Source organism: Terrapene carolina, unplaced genomic scaffold (assembly GCF_002925995.2).
Source record: "Terrapene carolina triunguis isolate 2854851 unplaced genomic scaffold, T_m_triunguis-2.0 Scaffold58, whole genome shotgun sequence".
NCBI lineage: Eukaryota > Metazoa > Chordata > Testudines > Emydidae > Terrapene > Terrapene triunguis.
The window spans coordinates 105906682-105921250 of NW_020664409.1; the positions used below are offsets into that span (position 1 = coordinate 105906682).

General features: G+C 42.9%; 1 protein-coding gene across 1 annotated transcript in view; it reads left to right on the top strand.

Moving 5' to 3' along the window:
• The window catches only part of DENND3 (DENN domain containing 3), a gene marked incomplete at its 5' end in the record, with an annotated part of 62032 nt that overhangs the window by 38052 nt on the left and 9411 nt on the right, over nt 1-14569 (top strand). Inside the window, 5 exons of the mRNA XM_029913402.1 lie at nt 2076-2335; nt 2962-3132; nt 6256-6385; nt 6711-6818; nt 13765-13904. Of these exons, the coding sequence (XP_029769262.1) occupies nt 2076-2335; nt 2962-3132; nt 6256-6385; nt 6711-6818; nt 13765-13904 (809 nt within the window). The remainder of the gene's footprint in view (nt 1-2075; nt 2336-2961; nt 3133-6255; nt 6386-6710; nt 6819-13764; nt 13905-14569) is intronic.

A 14569-nucleotide genomic window follows, 5' to 3' on the forward strand; every position in this document is an offset into this window, starting at 1 on the left:
GAATCTGTGTGTGTGTCCATGTAGCACAGAACTTTTAAATTCACAGTAAAATGTTTTTGTAATTTTTGTAAACACACAAGCATTGTTACCACAGTCTATCATTTCCATTACATTACTCAGTTATGCACTTAGACCCAAACTCAGCAAAGTAATAAATGGTGCTATTCATGTGCTTAAAGTTAAGCATGTGCTTAGGCAGGGTTTCTCAAACAGGGGTCGCCGCTTGTGTAGGGAAAGCCCCTGGTGGGCTGGGCCGGTTTGCTTACCTGCCCCGTCCGCAGGTTTGGCTGATCGCAGCTCCCACTGGCTGCGGATCGCTGCTCCGGGCCAGTGGGAGCTGCTGGAAGCAGCGCAGGCTGAGGAACTTCCTAGCCGCCGCTTTCAGCAGCTCCCATTGGCCCGGAGCAGCGATCCGCGGCCAGTGGGAGCCACGATCGGCCGGACCTGCAGACGGGGCAGGTAAACAGCCCGGCCCGCCAGGGGCTTTCCCTACACAAGCGGTGACCCCTGTTTGAGAAACCCTGTGTTTAGGTATCTCGCTGAATTGGGGCCTTTGTGCTACATCCTCATCATTTTGGTTGTGAAATTTAACAGAAAATGAAACTCCACCTTATTGGCAATTTTTAATTGGGATAATTGCAGGAGATCTTATTTAGTGCGGTACATTTGACTCATTCTACACCAGGTGCTAAATGGTGTCTGCGGTGGTGTCTGCAAACCTGTTCACCATAGTCAGTGGGTGAAGATTTCAGTCTTTTTTTTTTTATTAGCATTTAATTGTCCAGTGATATGACAGCTCTATCTTGACTTAGATTACAGATTAAAATAGTCATATCCTAATCCCCAGCAGATATGTCCATATGATAAAATCACTAAACAGTATTGCAGACTAGCAATCTGTTCAAGAAAGGTCTGGAATTTGAATAACAAGGGCTACATTTTTCATGAAGCTACCATTAGAGCCTGAATAAGTATCATGGATTATAAAAGAAAAGTTCAGGATGATGTTTCCAGGATAATTTCTTTACCTCCTAAATCTGAAACATGAATTTTGTGCCCTGGTTCTCCAGGGTAATAAAGGCCACACCATTTGCAATTTGCTGTGTGTAATAACTGGAGTTTAATTGTCACAGTTGTCACATAATCTGGTCACTGTGTATTAAATATTGACCAAAATAGCAAGAAATTCTACATTTAAAACAATAGGTAGCATATAATTTATAATTATCTGTTTGAGTTGGAATATCTGGAGATCAAAAGCAGCCAGTTTTATGAAACTACAGTTTAAAGTGATTTTTGGGATGTATATGGTTTATAAACTCTTGGTCTGCAGATTAATGATTATTATTATTATCAATTCTATTCTTATCCACTATCCAGTAAATATGATTTAATAATGTTCAAGAGAATAAAGAGTTAGAAAATCCTAATGAAGAGGATCAGATTTAGCAGAGGAGTAAGAATTCCTTTGTATGGGCTGCTTGGGCTTGTGGAAGTAAGAGAGGCTGTGCATCTGTTTACTTCCTCCCTGGAGCAGGTGGGGAGAGACCCAAATGGCTGGATGGGGGCCCATGGTATAAGCTAGCAGCAAAGTACTCCTTCCCCCCCCCCCGGGACAAAGAGAAAGCAGGGGAGGAATTCTCACTTTGAAATGTCTCCCGGGGTTACTCTTGGCAGCTTATACACCAACCCTTGCTCAGGGCTTGAGCACAATCTAACCCTTAGGCCTGGTCCACACTAACCCCCCACTTCGAACTAAGGTACGCGAATTCGAAGTACCTTAGTTCGAACTTACCGCGGGTCCAGACGCGGCAGGCAGGCAGGCTCCCCCGTCGATGCCGCGTACTCCTCTCACTGAGCTGGAGTACCGGCGTCGACGGCGAGCACTTCCGGGATCGATCCGAGATCGATTTATCGGGTCTAGACAAGACGCGATAAATCGATCCCAGAAGATGGATTGCTTACGGCCGGACCAGGAAGTAAGTGTAGACCTGCCCTTAGTATCCTCAAAATATATTTTATTTTAAATTCATATAATGGCTTCAAATAATAAATAACTTTTAAAAACTTTTAAGGACACCAGAAACAAATTGACCCTGAAACATTCAAAGATTTCTACAACTACTGGAAGGAAACAGAAGCAGAGGCTCAAGAGGTTAATTTGCCACGCACTGTACTAGAGCATTTAGATACAAATGAATGTGTCTACAAGTTATCCTGCTCAGTTAAAACTACTTATGGAGTAGGAAAAATAGCAATGACCCAGAAGCGCTTGTTCCTTTTGACTGAAGGAAGGCCTGGCTATGTTGAGATCACAACTTTCAGGAATATAGAGGTGAGCATGAAGTAATTGTTGCGATCTGTTACATGATTGAGAGCAAGAATATGCCAGACTCCATCCTGGTAGCACAGCCTCTCTCTCAAGCTGAGACATTTCATGAATGTTATACAAGAGAAAGAACTATGATGGCAGGGAATATATGTTTAAAAAATCACTAATTCTATCCATGGCTACAACCAAAGTTTGAGGTATTTCTCAGTGCCGATTGGCCCTGCTAATGGATCAGTGCCCAATAGGGTAGGTGCTGTATAGACCTCTAGAAAAAAGGCAGTCGTCCAACGAGCTTGTGTCTTTTCATAAATCCAGACTATAAGTGTCTGAAAAAACAAATTGGGGCTAGGGAGTGAGAATGGATGGGGGTAACAGTAAAATGAGCACATTTTGTACAATCGGAAGTAGTCTTAGCTCACCCCCTGTTTAGCAATATACCTAAACATAAATTGTCCTTTGAACATTTAGTTCTCATAAACGCTGATCAGAGACCCTGTCTGGGTGTTTGTGTATGTCAACACAAGAGAATTAGTTGTGGCTAGGAATGTTAGAAGTTGTCATGCTTAATGAATACTGCACCTTCTCTGTGATTGTGCTTTACTGGTTTCTTTGTTTCTCTGCATTTACAGGATGTTAAAAGTACTACTGTAGCTTTCCTTCTTCTGAGAATACCCACTCTGAGGATTAAGTCCGTGTCCAAAAAGGAAGTCTTTGAAGCTAACCTTAAGACAGAGTGTGATCTTTGGCACTTGATGGTGAAAGAGATGTGGGCTGGGAAGAAAATGGCAGATGATCACAAGGTATAAATATTACTTTTCTAGTTGAGCTATTTGTAATCACTATTTATAAATGTTTCTGTTCCTCGTGTACTTGGGAGTTCACATAAAAACCTGGAAATGTATTTTCCGCTTTTCAGCAAAGAGTGAATAAAAGAGCACAGGGGGGGTCTCATATGGCAAAAAAAAAAAAAAAATTTACTAAAACATGATTCTGTTTAGTACTATAGTACAGCTTGAAGTACTATAATTTAAGAAGAAATCATTTAAAATCTGGTTGTCAAAATAAATGCGCAAAGTAAGTTTTTGTCATAGGTCACAAACAAAAAACCAAAAGGCTGACATTTCTGCCTACATCCGTTTTAATTTAAAAAAAAAAAAAAAAAACTCAGTAAAGTGTGAAATGGAGGCCTTAATAGACAATTTCCCTCATTTTGCTTGGCACATTATTATGAAAGGTCACATGGCGAGAGGATTTTACCATGCCTGGACATGTGGTCCTGAATCCTGTGGGTAGATGGGCTAACACAAATTCCTGCACCACAGAGACCCCACGGAGAAGGTTTATACAAACAGAATATTCATCCAATCCAAAGACGTTGAGGGTAATCCAGGAACAAATAGATCACTTATCTGTGCTGGAGAACTAGAGAAGCTACAGGACAGAGAATGATTACATGACACATTTAATATTCTTTGTAGTCCCAAAGAAACTGGGCATCTCAAGAGCAATCCTGTATCTTTATTTCTGAATATCTGTTTAGAGTTTTTATCCAGAATTGAAATAAATGTCAATTCCACAGTAGCTGTAAAGCTAGCTAGAAAGCCTTGCAATGGAAGTTCATATTGCACTCTTCTAGAAAGATGTCCATATTCTGGGCAGAAAGAACTTGAGTCTATTATGAAGACATATGCAAAGTGGTCACTTGGTCTAAACTTTATACATTCACCATAGCACTGCAGGCCGGACCTTGTGGCTTCAGCTGATGCTGCCTTCAGCAGAAGGATCTTGTATACTGTAGTACATGAGCCACACATACTAACATGCCAAAATTCATAAATACTTTCCCCCCAAGTATTTACTCTGTCTATTTACTTGCTTTATTTTACTGCTGACAAAGGCACAGTCCTGTGCACCATTTAGCACGCTGGGGGCTGAGAATGGGAAATGTTATTTTACCATACCTACTGATTTTCCTTTCTTAGAAGTCTTGGACACTGGTCCAATTCCTGCCTAAAAATATGTGATGGGGCATCATGTACCTCTTGTACATGGTAGGTTGAAGGGCTGCTACTAGCAGGTCAGGCTCTTGTACTAGATATGGACTGGCTGCAGATTTTCCTTTATTGAAAAAGAGAGAGAGAGATGCGGGAAATGTGTCTTTCATAAGATCCTTTAATGCACTGCTGGCTCTAGCTATAACCAGCTCAGGTAAAGTATGTTACACATGGCACAATCTACATTACAATACAATTTAGTATCTGGTAAGGTTAGGTTAGATTTCAAAGTTGTTTTTATCTAATTTTAACAGTGGAAATCAGTGTCTCTGCAGCTCTGGAATTGTTCTTCTGGGATGGGTTTATTCAAGTCTATATAGGTTCCTACACTGCACTCATTACTGTAGTATATGAGCACTTTCCAATAGTGCCTAAAGCCACATAACATCTGTCCTGTATGCATGCATGCACGCGCGTGCACACACACGTACGTACGTTTGTTTGTTAGAGAAGGTTTGTGCAAGTTCATTCCACAATCTTGGGCCAGCCCCTGAGAAAGCTCTGCTCGTTCACAGACACGTTTGTAGAACATTACATTGTGCCAGAGGAACGAAGTTGTTGACCACAGATTCTGTCTTGGAGCTATAGTCACTCTTTTAGCTATCCTGGCTCAGGAATAGCTGACTCACTGAATAGCTCACTGAATAGCTCACTGAAGTACTGAGTGCCTTGAACTTATTCTGTGGGATACCAGTGTAGGGAACAGAGGATGGGTGTGATGAGCTTGTGGTAGTCAGTGTTGCTGAAGAGATGTGTTGCAGCGTTCTGTACCAGTTAGTTTTCTAAGCTCTAAAGGCTTCAAGACCAGGTATATTGCTTTGCTTGTGGTTCTCCAGCTGAGAGGTGACTAAGCTGTGAAAAACCGAAGCATGGTCATTGTTCGCCAGGATGGGGTCTCTTAACCAAATGGAGATGGTAGAAAATGTTACTTTCAGATGCTGGTATGTGAGAGCTTGGACTCAGTGAGGAATCCAAGAGTACTCCTAAATTATGGCGTAAACAGACCAATTGCAGGTATGTACCTTCAACCAAATGAGACTGTACGATGGCTGCTAACTCTTCAAAATGCTTTCTTCTATCCACCAGCATCACCTCTGTCTTGCTTGGGTACAGCTTCAGCCAGCTGTTCTTGATCCATGAGCTGATCTTGCCAAGCACTGGCCTATCATGATAGTAGTGGTATGGTCATATGTGGTGAAGGATTAATGGAGCTGTGTGTCATCTGCATATTATTGCCACTTGAGTCCATGTCAGCTGACCAGTTCACCTAGTGGCTACATGGAGATGTTGAATAGGACTGGAGAGAGAATTGATCCTTGTGGGACTCCACAAATGAGTTGGCTAGTGATGGAGCACTCTCCTGTCACTACTCTTGGGTCCATCCCTCCAGGAAGGATTCTCAAACCATTTTAGCACATTACCTTGGACCCCTGCCACCTCTCTCGGGTGAGACAGCGGAATCTTACGGTCAACGGTGTTGAAAGCTGCAGGGGAGCGCCCAAAGGATGAGAGTGGATGTCTGTCCTCTCTCCACTGATAGCAGGTGACCATCCATCAGTGCCACTAAAACAGTTTTAGATCCATGTCCTCGCCTGAATCCAGATTGAGCCAGGTATAGAACAACAGCTGCAATTCAATGAGTTTGAATTTGGCCTTTTGGGTAGCTTCTCTATGAGCTTGCTCAGGAACAGACTGGTTGACACTGGGCAGTAGTTTGCTAGAACTGATGTGGCTTAGACAGCAGATGCTGCTATAGGCGTAGGGGTGCTTCTAATAATATTGAGAGAGCCCTGTTGTGAGTATAGAAAATGGGACTGTGTAAGAAAAATGATTACTAGATGAGCTTAAAATCAGGTTTTTCATTTTTAGGATCCTCAATATATTCAACAAGCCCTGACCAATGTCCTCCTGATGGATGCTGTAGTTGGTGCACTGCATTCCTCCAAAACCATTTATGCTGCTTCCAAACTATCTTACTTTGACAAGATGAAAAATGAAGGTCAGTTATATATGCTTCAGGGGTGCACTTGCCATTATAATTAAGTCTGCTTCAACTTTTTCTAAATCCTGTGTTCAAAGGGTTGTGTCTAAGAAGCTGAAATTTTATATACTATGCAAGTTGTTGGCCCAGATGCGTTCTTTCACGTCATTTATAGAGTATTTTCTCACAAGGCATTGTTTTAAATTTAAATAAAAAATGTTAACACTTTAATCTCATAATCTGAATAAACGGTACAGGTTTATTCTAAAATTCATGAGTTTTATATAATTTGAGGTTTAAATTTTTACAGTTTTGTAAATTGTACAATATCTTTGTGTTTCAGTGCCCATGATGGTCCCAAAAACTACATCAGAAACACTAAAGCACAAGATTAATCCCTCAGTTGGCGAGACTTTTCCACAAGCAGTAGACGTCTTGCTCTATACACCAGGTACCGTGATATAGTTCATTCTTGAAATTCATCCACTTTAAATTAGATGCAAAGCTTAAAATCACCTGCTGCTATAACTTGTGGAGGAAGTAGCCTGATGTTGCTGCTGTTATGGCGTGTTTTGTGTATATAAAATATTGCACACAAAAAAACATGTTAAAAGAATATTATTAAGGTTGGAAGATCAAGTACTCAAAAGTTAGGAAATGCCAAAATTAAGGTTGCCTGTGAAACCTTAATTTACCCCTGTTGTGGATATGCATAATGATATAGTCTTTAATTACATGATCACATACTACTTTTTCCATAGCATTCCTATCTGACTGAATGCACAGGATGGTGGATGGTGCTCACTTAATTAGAGCTATTCAATATTTTGTTTTATCCTCATTGTTCAATGTATAAACTTATTTACTGCACTACTTAAAACCTGCTCTGAAGACAGAATTATTAATTTCCTCATTGGGCTTTTCTATGGTGCTCATCACTATACCATCTAAATGCTTCACAGATATTAATGATTTTACTTTCATAACATTCCTGTGAGATGAGAGGGTATTATTATCCCCATTTTACAGACGGTGAACTGATGGAGATCTTAAGGATAAAAGTATCCACTAATTTTGGGTGCCCAATTTGAGACACCTATAAGCTGATTTTTCAGAGTATTAACTATTAGTATAGCTTCAACTTCCAGTCATTGGAGCATGTTATACCTGTCTCTGCTAGACAGAAGAGCCCATTATTAAATATTTTTTTCCCATGTAGACACTTATAGACTGTAATCAAGTCACCCCTTAACCTTTTCTAAACTAAATAGATTGAACTTGAGTCTGTCATAAGGCACGTTTTGTAATCCTCTAATGTCTAATCCATTCTCATGGCTATTCTTTGAACCTTCTCCAATTTATCAACATCCTTCTTGACTTGTTAACATCAGAAATGGACACAGTATTCCAGCACTAGTCATGCCAGTGCCAAATAGAGGTAAAATAAACTCTCTGCTCCTACTTGAGATTCCCCTGTTTATGCATCTAAGGATTGCATTAGCCCTTTTGGCCACAGCATTGCTCTGGGAGCTCATGTTCAGTTAATTCACCTATATTTTTTCAGAGTCACTGCTTCCCAGGATAGAGTTTCCCTTCCTGTAAATATGACCTACATTCTTCGTTCCTAGGTGTATATATTTACATTTGGCCATGTTAAAATGCATATTGTTTGTTTGCGCCTATGTTACCAAGCAATCCAGATTGGTATCAGTGTCCTGTCCTCTTCCTTATTTCTCACTTCCCCCAGTTTTTGTCATCTGCAAACTTTATTAGTGATGATTTTATGTTTGTTCCAGGTCATTGACAAAAATGTTAAATAGTGTAGGGCCAAGAACTGATCCCTGCAGGACCCCATTAGGAACACACCTAGTCTATAACGATTCCCCATTTACAATTACATTTTGAAACCTATCAGTTAACCAGTTTTTAATCCATTTAATGTGTGCCATGTTAACTATGTCGTTTTAGTTTTTTAATCAAACTGTCATGCAGAACCAAGGGCTGGTCCACACTGGGTCGGGGGATCGATATAGGAAACGCAACTTCAGCTACGAGAATAGCGTAGCTGAAGTCGACGTTTCCTATATCGAACTAAAAGTACCTACTTCGGGTCCACGCGGCGCAGGCAGGCTCCCCCGTCGACAGCGCTTCCTCCTCTCGGCGAGCAGGAGTTCCGCAGTCGACGGGGGAGCGCTTCTGGGATCGATCTATCGCGTCCAGATGAGACGTGATAAATCGATCCCAGAAGATCGATCTCTACCCGCCGAATTAGGCGGGTAGTGTGGACCAGCCCCAAGTAAAATGCCCTACAGAAATCTAAATCTAGTACATCACCACTATTATTTGTATCAACCAAAACTGTAATCTTATTTTAAAAAAAAAAAGATATCAAGTTAATTTGACAGGATCTATTTTCCGTAAACCCAGGTTGATTGGCATTATTTATATTACCCTCCTTTAATTCTATATTAACCGAGTCCTGTATTGGCTGCTCCATTATCTTGCATGTCAGACTGACAAACTTATAATGATTCCAGGTCATCCTATTTAGCCTTTTTAAATATTGGCACAACATTTGCTTTTTTCCAGGCTTCTGGAATTTCCCCAGTGTTCCAAGACATTTAAAATCAGTGTTAACGGTTTAGCAAGCTTCTCAGATAGCTCTTTTTAAAACTGGACCTGCAGATTTAGAAATGTCTAACTTAACATCCTCCTGAGAGAGAGAATTTTTTAATAGAGGGTTTCACTTCTCCTCAAAGCCAGGTGGTTTTTTTTTTCTTCTTTTTCTTCTTCTTTTAAACCAGGAAGATCTTCTTCCTCAATTGTGGGACTGTGGCTTTTTGGGTATCTAGTAAAGTGAGCAGCAGGGAAGTGGTTCTCTTGGGTTCTGGGTGCACCCGCCCGTTGCTAAAGGACTCTTCCCTCAGCCTTCGGAGAGGATCCACAAGGTCCAGGAACTCAAATAATTACGGGGGACAACCAAAAATGTAACAGGGGCAGGTGTCAATGTCAAAGGGTCAAACGAAGGGAACCCGAAGGGGAGACCGAGCAGAGAACCCCGAACAGCGCCCACTGCTCCTCAAAGGTGTTAAGGGAGCCAGCGGATGCCACCCAGAGGAACTCCGCTCGGATGTGTGAATGGAGGGAGGACCAGAAATAGGCCCCACTGTCTCAAAGAACCCCCTCAGCCAACATCCTCTCCCTGGTGTTGTAGATGGCAGGAGAGTGGTTCTATTGGGTACTGGGAAGCGGGCAGGCGGAAGTCTGCCCACAGCTAAAGGCCCCTCCCCCAGCCTGCGGAGGAGCTACTGAGCCCAGACCTCAACTAAAGTCATGGGACAACGAAGGAAAAAAACTGATGGGTGTGGGGGTCAAAGGGCCATAACTAGGGAACCGGAAGGGGACACTGAGCAGAGAATCTCGGACAGCGCCCACTGCTCCTCAAAAGCATCCAAGGAGCCAGCGGACGCCGCGCAAAGGAACTGTGCCCGGATACGTGAATGGATGAAAGAACGAAAACAGGCCCCACAGTCGCAGCCCCTCCCCGCCAACATCCTCTCCCTGGTGTTGTAGATGGCAGGAGAGTGGTAGATGGGAGGTATATAAGCCCCAGGATGATTAAGGCCTTATTCCCTGTGGACTGGCGAAAGGTTACTATAGGTTAATTGGAGCACCTGGGGTAAATTAAGGCCCCGCCAGAGATCTAATAAACTCCCCCTGCTTCAGTCAGACAGGGAGGAGGGGAAGGAGAGTTGACTAGAGTTGGAGGAGTACTGCTGTTAACCAGAAGACCACAGTACCAGAGGAAGGGTACTGGCACAGAGGACCGAGGGAAACGCTACCCAAGGAGAAAGAGGGTAAGCAGCCTGCAAAGCTGAAGGGGCTGGGACCCAGAGTAGGAGGTGGACCGGAGTCCCTTCCCTTCCCCGCTCCTCTTCCTCCAACACCGGGGCACGAGCGGAGCCCACAACGCCCAAGAATAGGGGCACTGGGTGGCACTCTGACCCACCACACTAAGAAAAAGCGTGGGACCCACCACATTAGCGTCGGCCATTTGCCACAATATCATTCATGTTTTTTTCTTATTTAAATTTTCTCTCAGCTGATTTGGCTCATAATTGTTTTCGGTTTTGTGAAATTGGCCCCATTAAAGCACCAAATATATATATTATTGGTCTGGATTTTATTCTGTTTGCACATTATAAATGTGATCAAGTCATGATCATGTACCTACACTACCATTGATTTTTTTAGTTCTGTATTTAGTTCCTCTTTATCTGCCATGATGAGTCTAATATCGAATTCCTCTGTGTTGGCACACTTTTTGAGTTAGGAAATGGTCACCTATAATATGTAGAAATTCCCATGATATTTTAGTACTGACAGCATGAGACCTCCAGTATATGTCACTCAAATTGAAGTCCCCCATGATCATGCAGATTTTTCCCCTACGCATTATAGACAGATGTATACATATGGTATGATTTGGTGGAATGTAGTGGACACCAATTAATATCCCATCAGATCCCAGGGTCTCAAGTCAGGCCTACAGAAAATGAGTAACACACAGTTCGTGATCACCAATGAAAAGTTTGGTTTAAATGACTTGACTAGCATCGCACACAACTCTGTGGCTGAGTCAGGGATAGAAACCCATACTCCAGTGCACTATTCAACTGCCTGAAACATGAGGCCATTCATTCTCTTCCTGCAATCCCCTGCCTTGTTCACTACACACCTTCCAACTTCTGCAACAAATGCAACAGAAAGCTATATAAACCTTATTCATCCCCAGAACAGGTCTGTTTGTGCATTGAAGGAGGCAAGAGTCTTGTGGGGGACAAAATAGTATCTGATCTTATAATTAAAGACTGTATCATTATGCACAAGTGGGACAGCAACTGGCAGCCTTAATTCTGGCGTGTACTAACTGTTGAGTGCTTAATGTTGTTGTAACCTTAATAACATTTTAATGTAGTTTTTTATATACAATTTCTTGCTTTTTTTTAAAAAAAAGCAAACTGAAAAAACCCCAAATTCCATCATATGGCATCATATTGACACCTACATTGGTCATCAGAAGGGTTGGGACTTTTAGTTTCACCACCCAAATTTCTGCCACTTGAGCTAATAGAGTAACCGATAACAGTAGTAAGTTGTCATTCTCCACATGGACCAGCACTAGAGGGGGATGAGCAACATTTTGCTAGTGGATTTCACAAATATTGGCTGACAGCAGAGGCATGGTAAGACTCGAATCTTGGGTTCCAATCCTGTCTCTGGAGCAGGGAAGTGTGTTTGAGACTGTTCTGAAGTGTGAACCCTTCTGCCATGTCTCCTCCAAATTGTCCCACTCCTCTCCCCTCCCCTGGCACCTTGTCCCAGTCCCATTCTTCTCATGTAGACCATCCCAGTCTCCTCCTCCCCCCAGTCCCAGTTCCCTCTTCCCAGCTCCTCTTCCAATTTGTCTCTCTCTTCCCCACTGTGGCCTCCAGTGGCCCCCCTCCCTGGGGTCCTAATCCAATCTCAGTATCCCATACCCACCTCCCCTCTGGCTCGCTCTCCCAGTCTCTTTGCACAGCCAGTCCCAAACTCCCCCAGCTCCTCATCCAATCTCAGGGCTTGCTTGCCCTTCCTCACAGTGTGACTAGCAGTGCAAACCAAAGTGCTGTGCTGTAACTCCTGTGTGGGTCATATGGGTGTGAACTCAAAGTTTCCTAGTTCGTGTTAACATTGTCCTCTTCAAACAGGAATATATTAACATGAACTAGGAACTTTTTAGTTTGCACCCACACAGGGAGTTACATCGCAGCACTTCAGTTTGCATTACTGTCCAGACACCCTTAGTCACATAGCCTCAGCCTTTCTCCCCACCCTCTGGCTTATAGTTCCAGGCTTGGGCACCCCACCCTACTCCCATTGTCTCCCTCCACTCCCAATCCCAGTTTCCCTCTCCCTACAGGTCTGCCTCTTGTCCTTTCTGTATTCAGATCAGGCATCTTCTTCCTCTAGGCTTCTCGAGCCCAGCAGAAGGGTCAGTGGGAACGCAGGAGAGACTGTCGTCTTTTCTTAGTTCTGGTGCTCAGACCCAACACTGCCTGCAGCAGTTCACAGCTGTAATTGCAGGAAGAGTCCTGCTCAGCCCCAGGCAGGACAGCATATTCATGGAATTTAACTGCTAAAATTTTAAGTCTCACTGAGCATATTTTATAACTTGGCCAAATTTGGATGAATTTTCATGAGAAGCAAAAGGCACATCCTAGACCGAAAGGCCACCTCTTGCCACATTTCAACTTACTGCTCCAAAGCATGGAGGCAGTAGAGCTTTTCAAAGAAAAGGTCACCAGAATTTTTAAGCATGGATAAAACAGATTTTTCCTTTAACCTCATTCTTGGAAATGGCTGTACCATTTTGGCTGAATTTTTTCAGAAACGTTCAGCCTGAGGCAGGCACCCAGCACGGCAAATTTCAGCCCAAACAGTTTGGCAAAGTTATGAGCAACTGAAAGAGTGTTTTGTAATAGGAAGGGTCAAGCAACCTTAATAATAGGTGGTGCAACCAGCTCTGCGTATAATAAAAAAGTACCTATCCCCCCACCTCTAAACACAATAGCCACAAATTTAAAAATACAGTCCTCCTAAAAGACTAAATCAGCACCTTCTTCTCATTCTTGATGAAAGCAACCCAGAAAACAACTCAATCAAAGATGAATTCATACCCAGGTTATACTCCACCTTTCCCACAAATCCTAGCCTCTGTGAAGCGCACAGCCCCTAAAGTCTGGTTAATGGGCCTTGCAGCATGTCCTGAGAGTCAGCAAACTCAGGCTATTTGAAACCAGAAGGGAGAATAAGTTCCGAAGTTAAGGGCACCCTCTGTTTTATACCGAGGGGGTTCCAGATGGAGCTGCTTTTGCCTGCAGATGTGGCAGTCCAGTGCAAGGAAAGAAGCATTCTTTCAAGTAGGTGGCTCCCAGGCCTTTTAGAGGTTTGTAGGTCAAAACATAACACCTTACATTTTACCCCAAACCCAATAGCCAGCCAGTGTATTATCTGTTAAGTATATTGCAGTAGCACCCAGATGCCCCAGTTGGGGATCGGGGCTCTAGCATGATAGGCATGTTACAAATATACAGCAAAAAGATGATCCATGCTCTGAAGATCTTACAAGTCTGAGATGCAAAACAACAGGTGGACTCAATAAACAGACATAGAGGAGCACAAGGTACAGTGGGATGATTATAATCAGCATGATATGAAGTGGTTGCAACTCAGTAGCTACCTAATGTAGGTTCTGGGGCACTGATATCATGTTCCACCAGGAAGATATACTGCTTAATAACGTCTCCAAATGTAGCTAAGAGTACTGTTTATTCCTCTTTCCCCCCCAATAATAGGGCACCTCGATGCAGGAGATAGAATTGAAGATGCCCGTCCAAAGTTATGGTGTGCTTTAGGTGAGGGGAAGGTGATTGTGTTTGATGCATCTACCTGGACTATTCAGCAACACTGTTTTAAAGTGGGCAGCTCTAAACTGGTGAGTGAGACTAGCCTTGTTGTTGTTGTTGTTGTTGTTTGTTATTATTAATTATTTGTATTACCATAGTGCTTAGGAGCCCTGGTCATGTATCAGGGACCCTGCTGTGCCAGACATTGTACAAATACAGAGCAAAAAGATGGTCCCTGCCCCAAAGAGCTTACAATCAAAGTATAAAACAATCTACAACAGATAGATACAGACAGATTGGGGGGAGTACAAGGAAACAATGGGACAATATTGGTCAGCGTGATAGACAGTAGTCTCAGTCCACCAGCAGCCTACCAGTTAAAGGCATTATGGCAAAGGAGACTTTTAAGGAAGGTTTTGAAGGTGGATAATGAGGTAGCTTTGTGGAGGTTTACTGGGAGCTTCTCTCAAGTGAGGGGCAGCACAAGCAAAAGCACAAATATGTTTGTTTGGATATTTAAAAAGTGGGCAATGGAGGCTGGTATCGTGGGCTGATTGGAAGTGGGAATTAACCTCCTGAGGTCCCTTCCAACCCTGATACTCTGAATCTATGATCGTGAATGAGAGGTGATGGGTAGGGATAGGCTGGGAAGGGCCTTGAAAGAGAAGACAAACAGCTTATGTATGAGGTGATAGAGAAGAGGGAGCCAGTGGAGGAAGCAGTAAGAGAGATAACATGGTCAAAGTGACAAGCT